General features: G+C 37.4%; 1 protein-coding gene across 8 annotated transcripts in view; it reads right to left on the reverse strand.

Moving 5' to 3' along the window:
* Positions 1–24,170, reverse strand: part of LOC148956708 (cytochrome P450 302a1, mitochondrial-like) — a 98,308-nt gene that overhangs the window by 32,188 nt on the left and 41,950 nt on the right. For all 8 annotated transcript variants that reach the window (XM_089086955.1, XM_089086914.1, XM_089086929.1 and 5 more), the window contains 2 exons: positions 20,063–20,241; positions 1,383–1,581 (listed from right to left, as the gene is read on the reverse strand). In XM_089086955.1, coding sequence (XP_088943081.1) covers positions 1,383–1,581; positions 20,063–20,241 — 378 coding nt within the window. The remainder of the gene's footprint in view (positions 1–1,382; positions 1,582–20,062; positions 20,242–24,170) is intronic.

Raw genomic sequence — 24,170 nt, forward strand, 5'->3', positions numbered from 1 at the left:
GTTCAAAAAGCTAACAAGAGGCTAGTTGAAAATAAAGGAAATCTATAATCTCTTACTAATTGTTAAAAACCCACTGTCTAATCAATATAAGTACAGCATAAATATTGTGCGTCCTATGTCCACAAAGATTTCAATCAAGGCAGTTAGTACAACAAGAAACTTCCAAAGCTGTCAAATTATTCAATGAGACTTCTTTTGAGCTGATTTTTAATGTTTTCGAAGTAGGTATACTAGAATACTTTAAGGAATTTCCCTTCCCTGAACTTTAAAAAGAAAATTCTGCTCCGTTCAGAAATAATAATATTATTAATAATAATAAAAAAAACGCTTTCTAATGATGTAAGTTTCCTTAATTCTGAATATATCTATCTCTGGCACAAAACGTGAGAAGTTAAACGGTTTTCTAAGATTTCCAGGAAAGCGGGTTTCGGCTTTTAGTTTTCTGTCGTTTCTTGAGATATCTTATCAAAGCTCTACAAGTTATGGCAAGACCGTCCAATCAATTCTGAACAGTTTGGCTACACAAACCAAAAAAACTTGTAGTGAACGAGATAGGGCGTTTCTTTAAGCTATTAAAGAGTCTTAACTGACAGGCTTAGTCACTTGGGGATCAGATCATTAAAGTCACCACTCATTACAATAACGACTTTAGGATACAAGGGCTTCACTTTGTCAGTGCACTGCTATAAAGAAGTTATAAGGTCTCGACGACAAGGGCCACGGGGTGGATAGAAAACAAAACATATCACTAATAAAGCTATTTCTTTATGTAACATTTTAGGCCTGCACCACAGCCATATGACTTTGGAACCATCTTTATTTGGTACATAGTTAAAATTAAGGTCTCTGCTTTTTATTGATGATTGGAAACGATACCAAACAACCTCCATGCGTTATCGTAATGCCATCAGGTATCATTCTTGGCTTGAAATAGGTATCATACTTGTCAAATACAACTAACTCCTCAGTCATGGACCACAATTCAAGGATACAAAAGTGAGCGGACGTTTGTTAGTTTAGGAAACGAATAAAGATGAACGGAATGCCTTACATTGCAGTCTTGATTTCACTTGCCAACGTACTGAATTGGTTCCATGCTAGGAAACTGAAAATGTGATTTGACAGGAGGTTGATCTCTCTGAGATTCCAAACCTACTTGTTGTCCGGACCGGATGGATTGAAGAGACACTGGTTAATGCTGGTTCTTTTCGGTTTCTCCAGAATTTTAAGAGCAGAAAAAGGTGGGATGGGGGAGGTAGAGGTGACAATAGATAGCTTTACTAAGAGGCTTTTCAAACACGCCTCTTAAGCTTCGGGGGACTTTACAAATTTCGCTTAGAAGTCCCAAGTCTTATGACTCTTAATAAATCTAACACACTTACTTCTCTAAATCTGTTTGTGCAGAAACAAGTTGCTTGTATGCAGGCGTTTTAAAAAGTTTCCATAGTTGCGGACCATTGTCAGTTTTAAGGATCAATTCATTTGTTTTCATTGCAGCCCGTTTTATTTTTTCCGCTTCTGAATTTCCATTTGGACTGGTAAAGGCGAGGAGACGGGTGTCAAACACAACCAATCCTAAAACTACAGAAATTAAAGCAATAGATAAATCCTCCCTATAAAGAAAAGCAAGATCTAGAAAAAAATCACATTCAATTGTAAGTACACAGATAACCAATCGGTTAATTCTTACAGGGACGGGTGTCCAATGCTTCAAACTACGCTCTAGAGTCTAAATACCCCAAGTTTTGAATTTTATTAACGAATTTTGGCAAAAAATTCTAGCAGGGGTATTTAGAGCCCGGGGGAGGGGGGGGGGAGGTAGTATTCTTAATTTATAAGTCAGTTATTTGTGGACGCATTGATACACCAACTGAACAGGCTTCTAATAAATATTGACATATTAGAACATTGTTCAACTTTCAAACATAAATTTCTTGACTGACCAATCAGAGCCAAGGTTTAAGGCATAATTTTTAAAACTAGAAAAGATGGAAACTTAGAACAGTGGTTTTTCTATCTGGGAGAGGAATCTGTTTAAGGAGACTTAGTATTAGTAGAGAACAGTTGGACAAAATTACTGTTGGTGCAAAAATCTTTAAACTAATTTCTTGCACTTTTAATTTTTTGCTATTTAAATAAAAGTATGACGCTAAAATAAAGAAAATTGTCTTGTCATTCATAATATTTGGCTTTCTTTATCGATAATGTGACTATGATGTGGCACGGGCATTAATCTTACAAAGTACATGTCTATACGATGAAGCTTCGAGAGACTCATCAAGACAAAGATAAAAGTCAGAGGGTTGACCACCTGGAAAAAAAAAATTTCAACCTACTAGATAGCATCACTCATTTGAATCTATATAATCATTACTTGAATTCCTCTTGGTTCGCTAGACATTATCAACAAATCAAGATAGCTAAAACTTAAACCAAGTACTTAATTTAGGGTGAGGGAAGTCGGAAGGGCAGATGAGGGATAAACTGATAGTTTTATCTTAATTCTTTATTGCACAACAAAAGAAAAAGTTATTGATTTCAGAATTATTTTAATCACAACAATTCTATCGTAAACAAAGATTCAATAGCTTCAAAGGCTAATTTTTACAGGCCTTTGTTTTTCTTTTTATTCATCTTTTTAAAACCAAAAATTGATTTAAAACCAATGCCAATAGGCAATATACTTCTATCATTGGCTAGAACACAAATTGACGGTAACTTAAACCGAAGAAAATCCAGCAAAAATTTCTTTGAAACCATTTAAACTGCAAGAAGAATGAGATGAAAATCAACTAGACAATACTAATAATATGAAAAGCATCTCAGAACTTCAATCTTCTAACCGATTTAATTCTATTGGCAGCCAATACGTCTTTTTCGGCGAAAAAGAGGCATTCGTACAGGTACATACACTTGCTACTTTTTCAAGATTATCATATTTGTGTTGGTTTTAGCTTCATTAAACTACAACTACAACCAGTAGCAACAAATCACTGCAGCAATAAGCCGCCTGAGCCAACACATCTGCGTCCCAGATGGATGGCCGAATAGAACGATCTTAGGCAATCTGTCATCAATTATCGACACAATATATCCTAGATATCTCAATCTTTCTCTCATTTTAGTCCTAGAAAGCGGGATTGAACTATAATTTTCGTACAGCTTACTGTTTGAAATACGGTCAGTTCAGACAGGAGCCCAAAAAACCCTAGACATTTACTCCAGAAAACATCCAGCAAATCATCCTCCGTCTTCCAAAGCACTAACGTTCCAGAACGACATTTAACCACAATAGTCATCGTTGTATCTTTCAATATTCTAATCTTAGTTCACGTACTGATCTTCCTATTCTTCCGAACTTTATTCAACTGTTAAGAAAATCCCGGGCCTTGGTTATTCTATGTTTAAAGTCTGTACTGCAACCACCGACATTACTAATACGATTACCCTGGTAAGTGAAGCTATCCAATCAATCGATTTTCTATTCACCCAACATTTCACCATCATTTGTTCCTAGTCTCAGCGACTTGGCCTTCGTAACATTAATTTTCAAACCTGTTTTTGCACCCTGAATTCTCAAAACCTTCAAAACGTCATCCGTTTTGTTATCGTTTTCATCTAAGACGCTCAAAATATCAGCAGAATAGTCTCACAGGTTTTCCTTTCCGAGTTGATTCCATGCTCTTCAGTGGCTTAGTGTGCTCCTTAGAACAAAGTCCGTCAAAATTATCCATGTAAATGGGGATACCACCCAACCCTGCTTAATACCTGATTCAATAATGAACGAATTACTAACTGCAATGCTATTCTTATACATAACCCTAGTCCTTTTAATGTATTTATCTGGTACACCATACGAGAATAGGATCATCACTAAAGCTCATCTATGGGCTGAATCAAATGCTAGTTCATAGTCTATAAAACTCAAGACTAAAGGAATTTTAGTCGACGAATTCTCTACCCTTCCTAAAGCTACACTGTTCTTCTCTTCAAACTTTATCTGCAGCATCTCTAAGTCTAAAAGGTATCATCATACTAGTAGTTTGCTTCCCCTTTTCCAAATATCATATTCAAAATTTTCAATAGTTTATTTCCAAATTCACAACCACCATATTTCAAGAACTTATTTACCAAACTATCAGCATTAAAGGCCTTGTTATTTTTAATCGATTTAGAACTGCCTAATTCTTCTTCACAAAATAAATCTCCCTTTACTTCCAAATTGTCACAAACTTTTTCGTGCTTTCCTATATCCTTTCTGGTAACTTCATTACGGCTAAGTCCATTCTCGAAACATTCTGCCCATCTAACTTTATCTCTGTCTTTATTACTAAATGAGGCCCCGCTCTCACCCTTAACTGCGACAGGTCTAGACTGACTATTCCTTTTCAATTTTTTAACCTGCCAGTTTTAACACGTGGGCGCAACGAAGATGTTAAAAGTTGAATAGTCAAAGCCCAGGGTGTTTTTTTACAGTTGAAAAAAGTTTGAAAGAATAGGAAGATAAGTCTACAAACCAAGATTCGAATATTGGAAGCTACAGCGATGACACTGGTCAAGTATGGCTCTGAAGTGTGGTCACTCCAAAAGACGGGGAGGAAATACTTGATACTTTCCATAGATATTGCCTAGTGATTGTACGAAAAGTGTTGTCCAATCCCGCTTTCTAGGGCTATAATGAGAGACATCTTCTGCAGATGAAGGACGAAATATTGCCGAAAATCGCCTTTGTCGCCGTACCGCCGCAGGCAAACGAACAGCAGGTCGTCTTCAAATGGGGTAGGAGGATGTCGTAAGGGAACATTTGAGAGAAACTGGAACTTTTGGGAGGGTGTAAAGAGGGAGGCTATAAATATATTGGAATGTAGAAGCGTGTGTAGCTGTGTTGGCAACAGGCGGCTTGATGAGGCAATGAGTTGTTAGTAGTAATGTAATATTAGTATTTCTATGTTTTATTCAATTCATAGTCAACATTTTAGGAAATAAAACGTATCACAATTTTTATGTTTAAGAAGACTTATACGTTAAATTAGAGTGATTTATGCAGAATCATAACATATATCTAACTGTTAAAGTAATTCAACACATTTACTTGACCTGATTGACACACTTTTGTAGGTTGAATACCCTAGTTTGAGACAAGTTTTAGTCGACATTTAGAAATTCAAAGTTATCATTAGCCATTAAGTGCATTCATGTCACATATTCTGTTCTCGTATGCAACTTACTGAATTTAGAAGTCATAACTGAACATACTCTTAGCATCCTAGACATCCTAGGGAGTACATTTTAAAGGGCCAAAGCTATAGTAAAAAAAAAAAAGTTTAATGTTTAAGGACATTTATGCGTCATACTAGAGTGCTAAATATTGACCATGAGTAGTCTCAACAAGGAAATACAATCTATAAAAGTGTTAATTGAGTCAAATAACCATGTAAATTACACAGATCAGCAGAATATATCTTGTAATTGAACTTAATTCTCTCTAATATGAGATACAAATCTCCTCAAACATCAATCAAATATCTAAAATAGCTCTGATCCCCTGATCCCCTACACGATGCGATGTCTGAAAAAAGGAAATATAGGTTAAAAATATATCAATCAATTAAGATGAAAAAGTTAAATCACATATAAAAGTATAAAATATCTGATGATTATACCCAATTCCCTCTATTTCGATATAAACCTCCTTAAACAAACAAAACTGTCTACCACAACCCTGATCCACTAAAAGGTGCTCCATTAGATGCCACAAAAAAAGATAAATTGGTTAGGAATATCTCAATTAAGTTTAATAGGTAAACAAATCATAGGCAGCGCAATAGCGCTGCCTAAGTAAAGAAAGATGTTGGCACAATGTATTATTTCTTTCTTTCTTTCTTTCGTTGTTTGTACCACGGCACTTCATATCGAAGGAGTTGTCGTAAAAACTTCGATAAGGGTTCATTTGATTGGAAATTGGAAGGGCTAGTGCCTTTTTTAATAGGTGAAAGTGATTGGAAGGCAACTAACACCCCTTCTACGCCCACCATTTCCCCATATACATCCAATATAAATTTTGAGATAGTCATTTTGTTTAACGTAGTTGAAAGATCTGGAAATTATGTCTTTGAGGAGGAAACTCCCCCCACAGCCCTCAGGACCAGGGTTGTAAGTTATGCCCTGGGGCATACAAGGTTTTTTTTTATAGAAAGCGTTGTCGTAGAAACTTAAAAAGGGTTCATTCGATTAAAAATTCGAAGGTCTAGTGGCCCTTTTTAATAGTCGAAAGTGATTGAAGGGTAACTAATCCTCCTCGCACGCACACCATTTCCCCAACCACATCCAATCAAAATTTTGAGATAGACATTTTGTTCAACGTAGTTGAAAGTTCTGAAAATTAGGTCTTTGCGGATGAAAACACCCCTCCCCCGCCCTCAAGGCAAGGTTTGTAAGTGATGCACTGGGGGCATATAAGGTTTTTTTATAGAAAGCGTTGTCGTAGAAACTTCAAAAAGGGCTCATTCGATTAAAAATTCAAAGGACTGGTGTCCTTTTTAATAGTCGAAAGTGGTTGGAGGGCAACTAATCCTCCTCTCAAGCCCACCATTTCCACAGACACATCCAATCAAAATTTTGATATAGAAATTTTGTTCAACGTAGTTGAAAGTTCCAAAAATTAGGTCTTTGAGGGTGACAACACTCCCCCCCCCCGCCCTCACAGCCCTCCGGGCAAGGGTTGTAAGTTATGCCCTGGGGGCATATTAGGTTTTTATAGAAAGCGTTGTCGTAGAAACTTTAAAAAGGATTCATTCGATTGGGAATTGAAAGGGCTAGTGCCCTTTTTAAAAGTTGAAAGTGATAGGAGGGCAACTAACCCCCCTCTCACGCCCACCATATCCCCGAACTCGAGCAATGAAAACTTTTATATATCCATTTTGTTTAACGTTAGTTGAAAGTTCTGGAAATTACGTCTTTGAAGATGATAACCCCCTCAGAGCCCTCAGGGCAAGGGTTGAAAGTTATGCCCTGGAGGCATATAAGGTTTTTATAGAAAGTGTTGTCGTAGAAACTTCAAAAAGGGCTCATTTGATTGGAAATATAAAAGGGCTCATTCAATTTGATTGGAAATAGAAAGGGCTCATTCAATTGGAAACTGAAAGGGATAGTACCCTTTTTAAAAGTCAAAAGTGATTGGAGGGCAAGTAAACCCCTCCCCCCCCCTCACGCCCACCATTTCCCCAAACCCATCCAATCAAAATTTTGAGAGAGCCATTTTGTTCAACGTGGTTGAAAGTTCTGGAAATTAGGTCTTTGAGGATGAAACCCCCCACAGCCTTCAGGGTAAGAGGTGCAAGTTGTACCCTGAGGGCATATAAGGTTTTTATACAAAGGGTTGTCGTAAAAACTTCAAAAAGGGCTCATTCAATCGGAAATTCAAAGGGCTACTGCCCTTTTTAGTAGTCGAAAGTTATTGGAGGGCAACTAACCCTCCTCTCACACCCACAATTTCCCCAAACACATCCAATCAAATTTTGAGGTAGACATTTTGTTCAACGTAATTGAAAGTTCTAGAAATTAGGTCTTTGAGGATGACAATACCCTCCCCCCCCACAGCCCTAAGGGCAAGGGTTGTAATTTATTGCCCTGGGGGCATATAAGGTTTTTATAGAAAGCGTGGTCGTAAAACTTCAAAAAGGGCGCATTCGATTGGAAATTGTAAGGGCTAATGCCCTTTTTAATAGTTGAAAGTGATTGGAGGGCAACTACCCCCCCCTCTCATACCACCATTTCTCCAAACACAAGAAATCAAAATTTTGAGATATCCATTTTGTTCAACGTATTTGAAAGTTCTGGAAATTAAGTCTTTGAAGATGATAGCCCCCTAAGAGCCCTCAGGGTAAGGGTTGTAAGTTATGCGCTGGGGGCATATACGATTTTTATTGAAATCATTGTCGTAGAAACTTCAAAAAGGGCTCATTGGTTTGGAAATTGGAAGTGCTAGTGCCTTTTTTTAATAGTCGAAAGTGATTGGAGAGCAACTAACCCCCCTCTTACGCCCATCACATCCAATGGAAATTTTGAAATGGCCATTTTGTTCGATGTAGTTAAAAGTTCTAGAAATTATGTATTTGAGGATGACAAACCCCCCACAGCCTTCAGGGAAAAGGTTGTAAGTTATGCCCTGGGGGCATATAAGGTTTTTTATAGATAGCGTTATCGTAGAAATTTCAAAAAAGGCTCATTCAATTGGAAATTGAAAGGGCTAGTGTCCTTTTTAATAGTCGAAAGTGACTGGACGACAACTAACCACTCCCTCAAGCCCACCATTTCCCCAAACACATCCAATCAAAATTTTGAGATAGCCATTTTGTTCAACCTAGTTGAACGTTCTAGAAATTATGTCTTTGAAGATGCCCCCCCCCCTCAAAGGAAAGAGTTGTAAGTTATGCACTAGGGGCATATAAGGTATTTATAGATAGCGTTGTAGTAGCGTTGAAGTAGAAACTTCAAAGAGGGTTCATTCAATTAGAAATTGAAAGGGATAGTTCTTTTTTTAAAAGTCAAAAGTGATTGGAGGGCAACTAACCCCCCTCCCCCTCACGCCCACCATTTCCCCGAACACATCCAATCAAAATCTTGATACAGCCATTTTGTTCAACGTAGTTAAAAGTTCTGGAAGTTGGGTCTTTGAGGATGACAACCCCCCTCCCCCAAAGCCCTCAGTGTTAGGGTTGTAAGTTATGCCCTGGGGGCATATAAGATTTTAATAGAAAACGTTGTTGTAGAAACTTCAAAAAGTGCTCATTCAATTGGAAATTGAGAGGGCTAGTGCCCCTTTTTCATAGTAGAGAGTGATTGGAGGGCAACAAACCCACCTCTCACGCCCACCATTTCCCCAAACACATCCAATCAAATTTTGAAATGGTCATTTCTTTAACGTACTTGAACGTTCTGGAAATTAGGTCTTTTAGGATGGCAGCCCCCCACCCCCACAACCTTATATGCCCCAAGGGCATAACTTACAACCCGAACCCTGAACGTTTTCTATATGGCATATAACGTTGTTGTAGAAACTTCAAAAAGTGCTCATTCGATTGGAAATTGAGAGGGCTAGTGCCCTTTTTAATAGTCAAGTGATTGAAGGGCAACTAGCCCCCCCCCCTCTCACGCCCACCATTTCCCCAAGCACATCCAATCAAAATTTTGAGATAGCCATTTTGTTGATAGCCATGTTGGAGAGCAACTAACCCCCCTCTCACGCCCATCATTTCCCCAAACACATCCAATCGAAATTTTGAAATGGACAATTTTTTCAACGTAGCTGAAAGTACTGGAAGTTGCCTCTTTGAGGATGACAAACCCCCTACAGCCCTCAGCGCGAGGGTTGCAAGTTATGTCCTAGGGACATATGAGGTTTTTATAGATAGCGGTGTCGTAGAAACTTCAAAAATGGTTCATTCAATTGGAAATTGAAAAGGCTACTGTCCTTTTTAAAAGTCAAAAGTGACTGGACGACAACCAACCACTCTCTCAAGCCCACCATTTCCTCAAACACATCCAATCAAAATTTTGAGATAGCCATTTTGTTGAATGTAGTTGAAAGCTCTGGAAATTGGGCGCTTTAAGATGAAAACCCCCCAGAGCCCTCACGGTAAGGATTGTAAATTATGCCCTGGGGGCATATAAGATTGTTATAGAAAGGATTGTCGTAGAAACTTCAAAAAGGGTTCATTCGATTGGAAATCGAAACGGCTAGTACCCTTTTTGATAGTGGACAGTGATTGGAGGGCAACTAACCCCCTCTCACGCCCACCATTTCCCCAAACACATCCAATCAAAATTTTGAGATAGCCATTTTGTTCAACTAAGTTGAAAGTTCTAAAAATTATGTCTTTGAAGATGCCACCCCACCCCACCCCACCCCCCACCCCCCATGGAAAAGGTTTAAGTTATGCCCTAGGGGCATATAAGGTATTTATAGATAGCGTTGTAGTAGCGTTGAAGTAGAAACTTCAAAAAGGGCTCATTCAATTGGAAATTGAAAGGGATAGTGCCTTTTTTAAAAGTCGAAGGTGATTAGAGGGCAAGTAACCCCCCCCCCCTCATGCCCACCATTTCCCCGAATACATCCAATCAAAATTTTGAGACAGCCATTTTGTTCAACGTAGTTGAAAGATCTGGAAGTTAGGTCTTTGAGGATGACACCCCCACCCCCTACAGCCTTCAGGGTAAGGGTAGCAAGTTGTGCCCTGGGGGAATAGAGGGTTTTTTATAGAAAGGGCTGTCGTAAAATTTTCAAAAAGGACGCATTCGATTGGAAATTGAAAAGGCTAGTGCCCTTTTTCATAGTAAAAAGTGATTGGAGGGCAACAAACCTTCTCTCACGCCCCCCATTTCCCCAAACACATCCAATCAAATTTTGAAATGGCCATTTTTTCAACGTAATTGAACGTTCTGGAAATTAGGTCTTTGAGGATGACAAACCCCCCACAGTCCCCTGGGCAAAGGTTGTAATTTATGCCCTGGCGGCAATTAAGGCTTTATAGAAAGTCTTGTAGAAACTTCAAAAAGGGTTCATTCAATTGGGAATTGAGAGGGCTAGTGCCCTTACTAATAGTCAAATACCCCTTCCCCACGGCCATCGTTTCTCCAAATACTTCCGATCAACATTTTGACAGAGCCATTTTTTGAACGTAGTTGAAGGGTTCGGAAATTATGTCTTTGAGTATGACACCCCTTCCCATAGCCCTCAGGGCTAAGGTTGTAAGTTTTATCCTGGAAGCATATAAGGTTTTTAAAGAAAGCATAGTCATATAAACTTCGGAGGGGGCTCATTGGATCGGTAATCAGACGCTCTAGTGCTCTTTTTAAGAGTCAAAGTGGTCAGAGGGTAGCTACCACCCCCCCCCCCACCCCCCACACACACACGTACACGTAATATTGTCCGAAATACATCTAGTAGAAATTTTGAGATTCTATTCGAAATAGTCCAAATATCATACAACAAGGCTTTTGAGGTTTAAACAAACGCCAGAGATTAGGGGCAAGGGTTGTAAGTTATGCCCAGGGGGTATTTAAGGTTTTTATGGTAGGGATGGTTGTTTAACTTTAGAAGAGGCTCAGTCTTTTTAATATGAGTAGGGTTCTAAACCCTATGCTTTCTAAAAGCCAGAATATAATTTGTACTGTTCGGAAAAAATTCTTTTAAATGTTTTCATTTTCATAACTTCAAGAAATCAAATTAATTAAGATTTTAAGGAATAAATGTCCGCATATGTATATTAAACTGACCATGCACATTTTTTCTCAGTAGATTCATTTGAATTTTTTTCAGTGAAGTACAAACTATATTCTGGCTTTTAGAAGCATGGGGGTTTAGAACCCTACTCATATTAGTTTCTGCTCGTTTTGACCTTGACTCTATTATTTATTTTAGTTTCTGTTTGTTTTGTGTTTCATTTATTTATTCATACTGATTAGTGGTAGTTATATGCCTGGTAGATTATTTTATTCTAATTTTTTATTAATTTTTGGTTTAATGGAATTCTTTACTTTTTTTGAAAAGCTTATTTTGTGGAAAAAGTTTTTTTTTAATTAATTACATTTAAGAGAGAATATATCCTATGATTCTATCAAATTCTCTGTAATAATATAAATCTCCTCAAACATAAAATTAGCGTAATATAGCTCTGTTTCACCAACAAGTACTCATTAGATGTCGCAAAAAGGGAAATATAGGCTAAGAATATGTCAACTATGTCGAAAAAGTATAGAAAATTAAATATAATAGCAGAATATACCTTACGATAATATCTAACTCACACTCACTCTACTACGGCATCAATCTCCTCAAACATTAAAAATTGTCTATAATAGCTAATTCACGAACATACAATCTGTAATTCACTAAAATTTACTCCGTGAGATGCCTCAAAAGGGAAATATGGGCTAATAATATGGAATTAAGTTTAATAAACACATTAAATTACATATATGGTGCAGAATATACCTAATTATTGAACTCAATTGTCTCTAATAAAATGAATAAATCTCCGTAACACCAAAAATTGTCTGCAACAGCTCCGATCAGAGACAGCGCTATAGCGTTGCTATAGTATAGTGCCATATCCAGGATTTTTCGGGGGGGGGGGGAGGGGGAGGCTATTTTTTTTTAACACACCAAAATTTGTTTATATTCATTTTTGTTACGTTTTTACGAGTCTAACAAACATTACGGGGGGGGGGAGTCAAAACGCCTAATCCCCCCCTCCTGGACAAGGCCATGGGGACTTCATATGGAATGGATGGTCTTATAAACTTACTAGGGGCTCAATTGATTGGAAATCAGAATTTCCAGTGGCGTTTTTAAGAGTCAAAGGTCACCTTCCCCCACCCCATGTCCTTTTTCCCAAATGCATCCTATCAAAATTTTGAGATAACCAATTTGTTCAAAATAGTCCTTGGATAAAATAACTATAACTCCAAGGTTGACAATACCCCACAGCCCATGAGGCAAGGAATATGAGTTATGGAAGTTTCCCATTGTTAACAAATATGCTATTTATGGAAGAAGTGGTCATAAAAACTTAGGGAGATGCTCAAATAATTGGAAAGCAAAAGTTATAGTTCCCTTTTAAGGGCCGAGTAATCGGAGGACAACCAGCCCCTCCCCCATAGGCCCTTTTCAAAATTTTTAGATAGTAATTTTGTTCAAAACAGTTCAAAGGTCAAACAGCTATGCTTCCGGTTTTGACAACACCCCCAGTCTCGTGGCAAGGGCTGTAAGTTATGCAAGATACCCATGGCTAAACAAATAAGGTTATAAAATAGTCAAAAGGTCTAATAGCTATACTGCCAGGAACGTCGTGCCCCCTAGCCCCGGGGCAAGGACTGTAAATGACGCAATATTCCTATTGTTTACATGTGGGATTTACCTCTAGGAAAAGGGGAAATATTTTATTCTGGGTGTATCCGAAAAGGCTAAAGGCATTTAGGTGAAACTTTAGAGACTGTTGAAGGGTTTCTTGACTAAAACAAAAGGCATTACGTGCATCCTGTTTGTCAAAAAGGAGGTTCTGCAATATTTAAAGAACGGCTGTTGGTGTTAAGTTTGGAACTTTCAGGACGCGTTGAGAGGGATGCTGAAAAGCTGTGGGATTGCTGCCAGCTTCCTCCGATGCTCTTTTTAGTTGCCCTCCCTCGAAGAAGATTCAATCAAAATTTTTAAATAGACATCATCCTCCAAATATTCTAAAGCTCAAATAATTATGCCTATGGGGATGAGACAACCCCCACAACTTTGGAAAGGGATGCCAAAGATAATAAAACACACTGTGTTTATGCTGATTGGCAGTAGGGGATATCATCAATATCTAAGGAACGGCTGCGGGTATAAATGGAAAATTACAGGGGATGTTGAAGAGCTATGGGAGGGTAACCAGTCCCCCTTGCCCTTTTAAGCTGCTTTCTCCCTTCGTCACTGATCAAAATTTTGAAAAAGCGGATTTTGTTCAAAACAGTCGAAGGGTCTAGTAACCATGCCTCCGGGGATACAATACCCCCGATAACCCCCAGGACAAGGATTGTAAGTTGGACAATTTACCCTTTTTTACATGGAGGATTTGTCATTAGGAAAGGGGGGAGACGTTTGATTCAAGGTATGTTCAGAAAGGCTAAGGGTATTAATGTTAATCCCCGGGAAATTTTGAGGAGCATACTAAACTAAATCAAACAATGCAATGTGCATCCATTTGCAACTTACCCCCCCCCCCTATCCACGCCCATCATTCCCCCAAACACATCCAATCAAAATTTTGAGATAGCCATTTTGTTCAGCGTAGTTGATTTCCAGATAGAAAATATGTTTTTGAGGAGGACACTCTCCCACAACCCTCAGGGCAAGGGTTTTAAGTTATACCCGGGGCCATATAAGAACGATGTTGGCACAATTATTTTTTTCCTTTAGAGCAGGGCACTTCATATCGAAGAAGTTGTCGTAGAAACTTCGAAAAGGGCTCATTCAATTGCAAATTGGAGTGGCTTGTGTCCTTTTTAATAGTCGAAAGTGATTGGAAGGCAACTAACACTCCTTCCACGCCCACCATTTCCCGAAAACATCCAATCAAAATTTTGAGATAGCCATTTTGCTCAGCGTAGTTGGTTTCAAATAGAAATTATGTTTTTGAAGAGGACACTCCCTCACAGCCTTCAGGGCAAGGGTTGTAAGCTATGCTCTGGGGTTATATAATGTTTTTATAGAAGGCGTTGTCGTAGAAACTTCAAAAAAGTCTCATTCGATTGGAAATTTAAATGATTAGTTCCTTTTTTAATAGTCGAAAGTGATTCTAAGGTAACTGATATCCCTTCCACGCCCACCATTTCCCCAAACACATCCAATAGAAATTGTGAAATTGTGGGGAGCAGGACACTCCCCCCACAGTCTTCCGGGGCAAGGGTTATAAGTTATGCCCTGGGGGCATATATGGTTCTTATGGAAGGAATGCTTATATAAACTTCAGAGAGGGCTCATTTGATTGGAAATTGAAAGAGTTCACTTTTTAAGCGTCGAAAGCTATAGGAGGATAGCCAGCTGCCCCCCCCCCCCAACCTCTTTCCCAAATACATTCAATAAAAATTTTAAGATAGCTATTTTGTTAAAAATAGTTCAAAGATCATATAACAAAAAAACGCCTTGGGGGCATATATGGGTCTTATGGATGGGATGCTGGTAATAACTTCAAATATGGCTTATTTGATTGGTAATTGAAAGTTCACGTTCACTTTTTAAGAGTATAAAAAATTGGAGGACACCTAGCCCCAGCCCCATGCCCTTTTTTGCTCAAACCCATTTGATAAGAAATTTGAGATAGTTTTTTTTAAATAGTTCAAAGACCATATAACGAAAACTCCGGGGTCGACACAGCCCCCCAGGGCCCGAGAGCAGGTGTTGTAAGATATGCCCTGGGGGAATATATGGTTCTTATAGAAGAGGTGCTCGTAAAAACTTCAGAGATGGCTCATTTGATTGGAAATTGAAAGTTCTAGTTCAGTTTTTGAGAGTTAAAAGAGATTGGAGGGCAACTATCCACCCACCCCCATGCCCCTTTTCCCCCAAATGCATCCAATAAAAATTTTGGGATAGCCATTAAGTTAAAAACTGCTCAAAAGTCAGAACAAAAACTCAGGTGTCGTCACAAGCCCCCAGGGCCCGGGGGTAGGCGTTGTAAGTTATACTCTGGGGCATATATGGTTCTTACGAACGGGATGATCGTATAAACTTCAGAGGGCTCATTTGATTGAAAATTAAAAGTTCAAGTTTACTTTTTAGGAGTCAAAAGAGATCCGAGGGAAACTAGCTTCCCCCCACGCTCTTTTTCCAAACCCATCTGATGAACATTTTGAGATAGTCAATTTGTTAAAAATAGTTCAAAGGTCGAATAAGAAAAAATCCGGTGTCAATACAAACCCCCAGGGCCCAAGGGAAGGCATTCTAAGTTATGTCCTAAGGGCATGTATGGTTCTTATGAAAGGGATAATCGTGTAAACTTCATAGAGGGCTCATTTGATTGGAAATGGAAATTTCGAGTTCAATTTTTAAGACTCAAGAGTGTTGAAGGTCATTAGCCCCCCCCCCCACGCTCTTTTTTCCCCAAACCCATCCGCTACTTATTTTGAGATGGCCAGTTTTTTGGAAATTAAAAATTAGACAACAAAACTCCCCCCAGGGCCCGGGGGATAGACGTTGTAAGTGTTGTCCTGGGGGCGTATATGGTTCCTATGAAAGGGATACTCGTATAAACTTCAGAGGGGCTCATTTGATTGGAAATTGAAAGTTACAGTTCAATTATTAAGAGTCAAAATATATCCAAGGGCAACTAGCCCCCCCCCACAAACCCTTTTTTCCCACAGCCCTTCCGATAAAATTTTTATAATAGCCATTCCATTAAAAATAGTTCAAAGGTCAGACAAGTAAAATTCTTGTGTCGACGGAACCCGCCAGGTCCCAGAGGCAGACGTTATGAGTAATGCTCTAGGGGCATATATAGTTCTTATGGAAGGGATGCTCGTATAAACTTCGGAGGAGGCTCATTTGATTGGAAATTGAAAGTTCTTGTTTACTTTTTAAGAGTCAAAAGAGATCGGAGGGCAACTAGCCCCCCCCCCTCCTCCACGCCCTCCATGCCTCAGATAAAAATTTTTAGATGGTCATTTTGTTAAAAATAGTTCAAGGTTCTGATAACAAAACACTCCGGTGTCGAAACAGTCCCCCCGCCCAGGGCCCGAGGGTAGGTGTTTTAAGTTATACCCTGGGGGCATATATGGTTGTTATGGAAGGGATGCTCGTATAAACTTCCTAGAGAGCTCATTTGATTGGAAATTGAAAGTTGTAATTCACTTTTTAAGAGTCAAAAGTTATTGAGGGCAGCTGCCCCCCCCAAGCCCTTTTTTCCCAAATACATCTGATATAAAATTTGCGGTAGCCATTTTGTCAAAAATAGTTCAAAGGTCAGATAAAAAAAACTCCTGTGTCGACACACCCCCCCCCCACCCCCAGGGCCCGGGGAAGACGTTGTAAGTATTGCTCTGGGGGCATATATGGTTCTTATGGAAGGTATGCTCGTATAAACTTTGGAGGATTCATATGATTGGAAATTGAAAGTTCTCGTTCACTTTTTAAGAGTCAAAAGAGATCGGAGGGCAACTAGCCCCCCTCTCCACGCCCTGTTTTCCTCAAACCCATCCGATAATAACTTTGAGAGAGCCATTTTTTCAAAATAGTTCAAAGGTCAGATAACAATATCTCCTGTATCGACACATCCCCCCAGGGCCCGGGGAGCAGGCATTGTAAGCTATGTCCTGGGGCCGTATGTGGTTCTTTTGAAAGGGATGATCGTATAAACTTCAGAGAGGATTCATTTGAATAAAAATTAAAAGTTGTAGTTCATTTACACAGAGTGAAAAAAGATCCCGCCCTCGACGTCTTTGGGTGTATCGGATGGATAAACCAATCCGATAAAAATTTGAGGCCAAAATTTAACCATTTTGTTAAAAATAGTTCAACCATCAGATATTAAAACTCCAGGGTCAACACATCCCCCCAGGGCCCAGGGACAGGCGTTGTAATTTATACTCTGGGGATATATATGGTTCTTATAGAAGGGATACTCGTATAAATTTCAGAGGGCTCATTGGAGATAAAAAGTTTTAGTTCACATTTAAAGAGTCAAAAGAGACCGGAGCTTAATTAGTCCCCACACGCCCTTTTCTCCCAAACCCATCCGATAAAAATTTTGAGATAGCAATTTTGTTAAAATAGTTCAAACATCAGATAATAAAAACTCCGAGGTTGACACAAACCCATTTTTTCACTTTGATATTGTTACTTTGATACCAGTTTTGATAATTTGATGAAAATTTGATTTTTTTTTAATTTGATTTTGAAATAAGGAATTTTTAAAAACTCGAAATTTTTGGCAATAAAAAACGAACAAGAATTAATTCAAAAACGCTTTCTGAAAAATATTTTTTTAAAATAAAATTAAAGGCAATTTTAAAATTAACATCAGTAGATAAAAATACCTTTTAAAATTCAAACTAAAAACGACCAGAAATTACTATTAAAGAATAAATGAAACCCAAAACGAACAGAAATTAAATAAACAAACATAGCAAAACATACAACAAGTAATAACATAAATGAATAAATAGATCTTAAAGCGAGTAATGCTTAGATTGAATATTAAAATCAAGCTTAAAACGCAAAAAATATTTTCCTATTGAAGTATGAATGAAACTTAAAACGAACAGAAACTAAATAAACAATCATAGCAAAAACACACAACAAGCAATAATATAAATGAATAAATAGATCTTAAAGCGAATAATGCTTAGATTGAATATAAAAATCAAGCTTAAAACGAACAGAAATAAAATAAACAATCAATGCAAACAAACGTACAATAGATATTAATGTAAATTAATAAATAAATCTTAAAACGAGTGAAACTTAAATTGAATATGCAAATCAAGCTTGAAACGAACAAAAAACTCTACAAACAAGAGTTTGGGTGTGACATCCTTCTCTCACTGTAAAAGTCTAAAACCTACTGCCTCATTGGCGCTTTACTGAAAACTATTTGCGTCTTGAACAGTCTTGAAAAGTATAAACAACATCAAATTGAATATTTGATGTATAATGATATTAATTGTTGAAAGATCCATCAGTTCAAGAACTTATTTCACTGTAATTATATTTTTATTTTCAATGCTGTAAGAACTGGAAAAGAAAGTATTTGTAGTATAATTCGTTTTCAGTTAAGCGCCAATGACGCAGTGGGCTTTTGGTTTTTATTTACAGTTAGGAAAGGAGGCAGTATCCAAACACTTGTTTGTAGTGAAACTGTATTCGTCCTTAGCAACTTTAAAAATAGCTAATAAATTAAACTGAATATTTGATGTATAATAATATTAATTGCTGAAAGCTCGTCAGTTCAAAATGCTACTATAATTTTAATGTTTATTTTTAATATTAAGTACAAAAGAAAATATTTGTCATAATATTGGTTTTCAGTAAAACGCCAATGACGCATAAGTTTTTAGACTTTCACAGTGAGAGATGGAGGTCACACCCACCTTGTTTGTAGAGATTTTTGTTCGTTTCAAGCTTGATTTGCACATTCAATTTAAGTTTCACTCGTTTTAAGATTTATTTTTCATTTATATTAGTATCTATTGTATGTTTGTTTGCATTGATTGTTCATTTAATTTTTGTTCGTTTTGAGTTTCATTTATACTTTAACAGCAAAATATTTTTTTTCGTTTTAAGCTTGATATTCATATTCAATCTAAGCATTACTCGCTTTAAGATTTATTTATTCATTTATATTATTACTTGTTGTATGTTTTTGCTGTGATTGTTTATTTAATTTCTCTTCGTTTTGGGTTTCATTTATTCTTTAATAGTAATTTCTGGTCGTTTTGAGTTTGAATTTTAAAAGGTATTTGTATCTGCTGAGCTTAAGTTTAAAATAGCCTTTACTTTTCTTTGAAAAACTTATTTTTTGGAAAATTTTTTTTAATTGATATTCAAAAAAGCCACAACGTCCAAAAGCTATGCTTCTAGGGATGCCATGCCCCGACAGCCCCCATGGCAAGGAATGCAAATCATGCCACTTGGTATTTTTTATATGCAGGATTTATCATTAGGAAAGGGGGAGAATGTTTCTTCCTGGGTCTGTCCAAAAAGATTAAAGGTATTGAGGCGAATTTTTGGAAAATGTTGAAGGGTTGTGAGTTAAATCAAAAGGAATTATCTGGTTGAAAGTTATCAATAAGGCGTATCTGCAATACCTTAGGAACGGGTAAAGGTATTAAGCTGAAACTTTCAAAGCCACTTCTACAACAACTACTACTACGAGTATTGCGGCTTAAAATGAGAATGGTTGAGACTGCAACTGTTGCTGCTTCCAACTTTGGCAATTTTAAACTGTGACTAAGAGTGCTTGCAATTGCTACTAAATCTGCTTGTGACTACTTTCAGAGAATGTTGAGGAAGATGATGAATTTTAAAACTTTAATGCTGAAAAAAGATTACTCATATGTTTTGAAAATTTGATGTTGAAATGGGGAATGTTGGAAAACTAAAAACTTTGGCAATAAAAAACGAACAGAAATGAATTAAAAAAACTTGCCGAAAAAGAATCGTTTCAAAGAAAATTCAAGCGTCATGTTAGACCAAGACCAGCAGAAACAATTTCCCATAATAATTACAATTATATTTTAATTAAATTGAATGTTATTGAAAGAAATTTAGTCCTTTTTTCAAGAATAGTAGTCATACTATTGAAATATAAGTAACCGAATATTATTCTCAAATTCTAGAGCATAACAAACCATGAAACCTCTTAAAATTTAACGTGAATTTCGAAGGCATTTGAGAGTTTATAAAAAGTTCTGTTAGGTTCTATTTCATAGATTTCAACTCTCCAAAACTAAAATTGAAGGCGAAAAATGCTTAACAAAACGAGAAACGCTAATAGCTAGAATTACTGAATCAAATTCAGAATAAGTTACTCACACTCCAGAAAAACATTTGACAATTCTTCGAGGAAATTCTCGTATACTTTTTTTTCTTGAACAGTATCCACAAATTCTGAGGCGACTTGATCAACAGCAGAAAGGTAACCACGTATCGCTTGATTGGTACCCAAGGACTTTTGGAAAGCTAAACGAAGCCTTCGCCATTCCGGACCATTGCTGAAAAGTAAAGTCTTAAGAAAGAGCCCACGAATTATTAAACACAGACTAAAATGTATATAAAAGTTGGCTGCCACATCAGAAAATCAAAAGTTGTAAGATAAATAAAACATTAATAAAAGTTAGCAGGGAGAAAAAGAAAAGAGGCCAGTCATCCATCAAATATGGAAAACAAGAAAGTGTCTGATGGATGACACCATTGTCGTATATTCAAAGAGATTTTGGGGGTGGCCAACTTATTTTCCAATAAAGGGTCTAATGTGGAATAAAGGAGGGGTGCTTCAAAAGACTTAATACTCCATACCGGCGTTTCCAAACTCAGTTTTATGACCCTTTAACCTAGAAGTACAACGAAGGGCTGGGAGCCAGCTTTCCAAAGTGGGATGAAAAGGGAAAAACCAACAGACGGTAGAATTAAACAAAATTGAGTAGTAAGCAATTTTTATTCTATGGATAACAAGGCTTATAAAATGATATAGTTAAAATCACAAAAAATTACTTTTCAAAATGTAAGAGAGAGCGTGCGAAAATCTGAGCTTCATATTGCAATTAACAGTGTAAAATAGGGTAAAGGAGGTGTGCGTCTCAAGAATTTATACTCCAAATCGGCGGTACTGCTCTCTTTTACACAACCCTTCAGCCACGAAGTGCAACGGGTTGGGAGCCAGCTATCCTCAGCGGGATGAACAAAGGGAATCCAACAGAGGGTAGAATAAAACCACATTGAGTATTGAGAAATTCTTGTTTTATGGGTAAATATATTTACAAAATAAAATGATGTAGTCCAAATCATAAATAAATTATGTTCAAAAATGTTAGAGAGCAAATATATCTCCCTCGTAAAATTAGTTCTAGTGGTTGCTAAGCCATTTTAGGGGAGGGAATGTAGCCTCGGGCGCCAAAGAAATTGAACTAAAGACTAACAATGTGTTGGGCGTTTTAAAATGTAAATGGCGTCCAAATTGTGTATTGAACCTTAACAACTAATTCTTGTCATATTACTGATAAACTTTCATGGAAAATAGCCTTACACAAAATTGAACGTAGGCAATGGATTAACTAAGTAGTAGTCAAGAACACCACAGTCTTTCATGCTCGCGACACAAGTGATTTTCGTAATGCGATTAAAAAATGGCTCATTGGGACGAAAAACGGAAGCGCTCGAGTTAAAATTCACCAAAAGCAAGTCGAATTAAAACTATCAGAAGACTGCTTATACAGCTTCCCAGTTTCAGAAGCAGTAATTCCGCTCTTGCTGTCCATTCATTCCTAAATATGCACGCAATACATACAAAATTAACGGTTCATAAAGACAATTATGTAAATTTGGGGGGAAACCCTCAAAAAAGTAGAGAAATGAACCGTCAAATGAAGCATATCAGAGAAACCATGTACAGATTTTTCAATCCCCTCTCGAACAGAATAAGAAATTCTGCGTTTTTCTGGGAATGATGGTCACAGTTACATTTTTTATTCTTTTTTTTTCAATGAATGATCGTGTAGAACCAAACAGCCTACGATATCTAGAGATGGCTCTTTAGGACGAAAAAAAAAAGCGCCCGTGCCTTTTTTCTTAATTACTAGACATTGTGCCACTGTAAAGTGGCATTTTCAAAAAACAAAACTTTTGGCCCAACCATGGTCAAAAAGCTATCTAGTGAAAATCGTCAGAGAGTCAATCGATTTTAAATTTGCAAAAGGCTGCTTATACAGCTTCCCAGTTTCAGAAGCAGTAATGCCACCCCGGCTGCACATTCATTCCTAAACATGCATGCAATACACACAAAATAAACAGTTAATATAGACAATCATGTAAAGTTTAATTTCACTGATTCATTTGAGGCTTGAAAAAATTGTGCTTATTGGTCTATTATTGCCCATCAGCTATTATGGAGGAGGCGTGGATAGTCTTTGTGTAGAAAGATGAGGATGCCTGAAGCTGAAAATTTTTCTTATGCCGAAATGTCATAACGCTCAGTGAGCCCTCCGATAAATATAGGATTATTTTTTTTTTTTTTTTGGGGGGGGGGGGAAGAGGAAATTCATAGTAGATTTCACTTCATTCCCAAGAATGTTTTTCGACTTAGCCTTTACAAGGGGTGGCGCTGGGTAATAAGTCCTTTGTTATTACATAAACTTTTCTTTTCGCTGCAACATCAAACCTAACATATTTGTAAATGGGACAAAAGTGGAACAGGTAGGAGTACCATGAGTCCCGCCCTAGAGGCGAGTGCCACTAGGAGCTTTGTTGTTGTGAAGGATTAGAGAGGAATTTGATCCCCGCTGCAGCAAGGATGGGCGACAAGCTTGCTACTTGTCCCAGTAAAAACACCCAGCAACTGAAACGTCGACTCGACACCCTATGCGCCAGCAATGGCTCAGGAGGATCTTTATCCTTTATCCTATCCTATTCATATAATTTTTTAATGTATTCCTGCTTCCCAGAGGGACGCGGGGCATTGCCCCCTGACCCCCCGCCAACGTCCATGGAGGTATTTCAATAACAATGATTTCTTCACAAAGCTCGCCTTGAAAACCATGAAAATTTTGACCCTACAATTCACTTTTGATATTTTTTTTTAATCAATTTTTATTTTAATTTTCAAATATTTGACGGGAGCACTTTCTTATTAATAATTGCCATTCTCGAGGCTTTGTTACACGAATACTAAACTCAACAGTAAAAACATAAAAGATGTGGGTTAAAGAAGGGAGTGGTAACCTTCCTCACATTCGAGAGAGCCTTTGGTGAAACAGTCCGTAGGGGTGGACTGTAGGTGAATAGCGACAGCCGTCAACAGAAACCAAAACTCTAAGAAAAACAAAGTTACAATATTACAATATTGTTAACGATTACAATATAATATTACAATAACGAGATTACAATATGTCCAACAAAATTTACTACTTAGGGGGACTCTACACGTGCACAACTTTCAAAGTTGCTCATCAAAGCTTGGTCATAAAAATCTTGGTCAAAAATTTATAATAGAGTTCAATGCATATGAGAACTTTAAAGCCAGAGTCTCCAAAACATAAAATTTCTCACAGAAGGCTAGTCACACATGCGTGCTTTTCCCAAGGATGCAAAATCAATCCAGCAAGCTGTAGAAATTTGAAGGTAAGCTCATTCGATCAGACATTTTAAAGATCTAGTAACGTTTTTAAGCAATAAAAGAGATAAGACCTCAAGAAAATGACGCATTCTATCAGGTTGGCACGCAATTCAGCAGTTTTGACCTAAAAGGCCCGAAGTGTAAAAAAAATTCAGAAAACTAATAAAAGGATATTTATGTAGCATGCCAGTCACAGAGGCCACACTGACGCTTGGTACACCATTAATTTCTTAGCATACGCGCAGTTCACAAGGAAATGAATCGTTATTATGGACCGTTTATCCAATAATACTAACATCTACAGAATAACTCTATTATTGTTTTGGCTCTTTTCTAACAGGAAAGAGGAGTACCTAGGCCATGGCATACTAACACTTTCTGGCCTGAAAAAAACCTTCTAGATAGGTCACGAATTTGGGAACTTTTTTCCAGGGGCGATCGTATCAAAACAATCGTCCTATAGTATCGGGAAAGTACTCATTAAAACTGACGACGTCATTCTTTACAGAGTTTTAGAGTTATAACAATGGCTAATTTGAATAAATTAGGATAATATAGGAGAATGTGGAAAATAATTTTTTTTATGTTGGTCATCCTTAATTAAACTTAGAGTGTCTATCAACTAGAACAAAATGTAATAGAAAGAAAAATTGTCATCTTTGTAACCAGTTTTGAAGTGCTCAATCTGTTAAATGTGTGAATTTGAAGTCTGCCTAGGAGACGACCCCCCCCCCCAAAAAAAATTTGCGAATTCACAACTCTTGAAAATGACACGTCGTTGGAAGAACGGCAACCTGGAAAATAAAACGTCCA

Source organism: Artemia sp. Qi Xiang Cuo, chromosome 1 (assembly GCF_049724085.1).
Source record: "Artemia sp. Qi Xiang Cuo chromosome 1, ASM4972408v1, whole genome shotgun sequence".
Lineage (NCBI taxonomy): Eukaryota > Metazoa > Arthropoda > Branchiopoda > Anostraca > Artemiidae > Artemia > Artemia sp. Qi Xiang Cuo.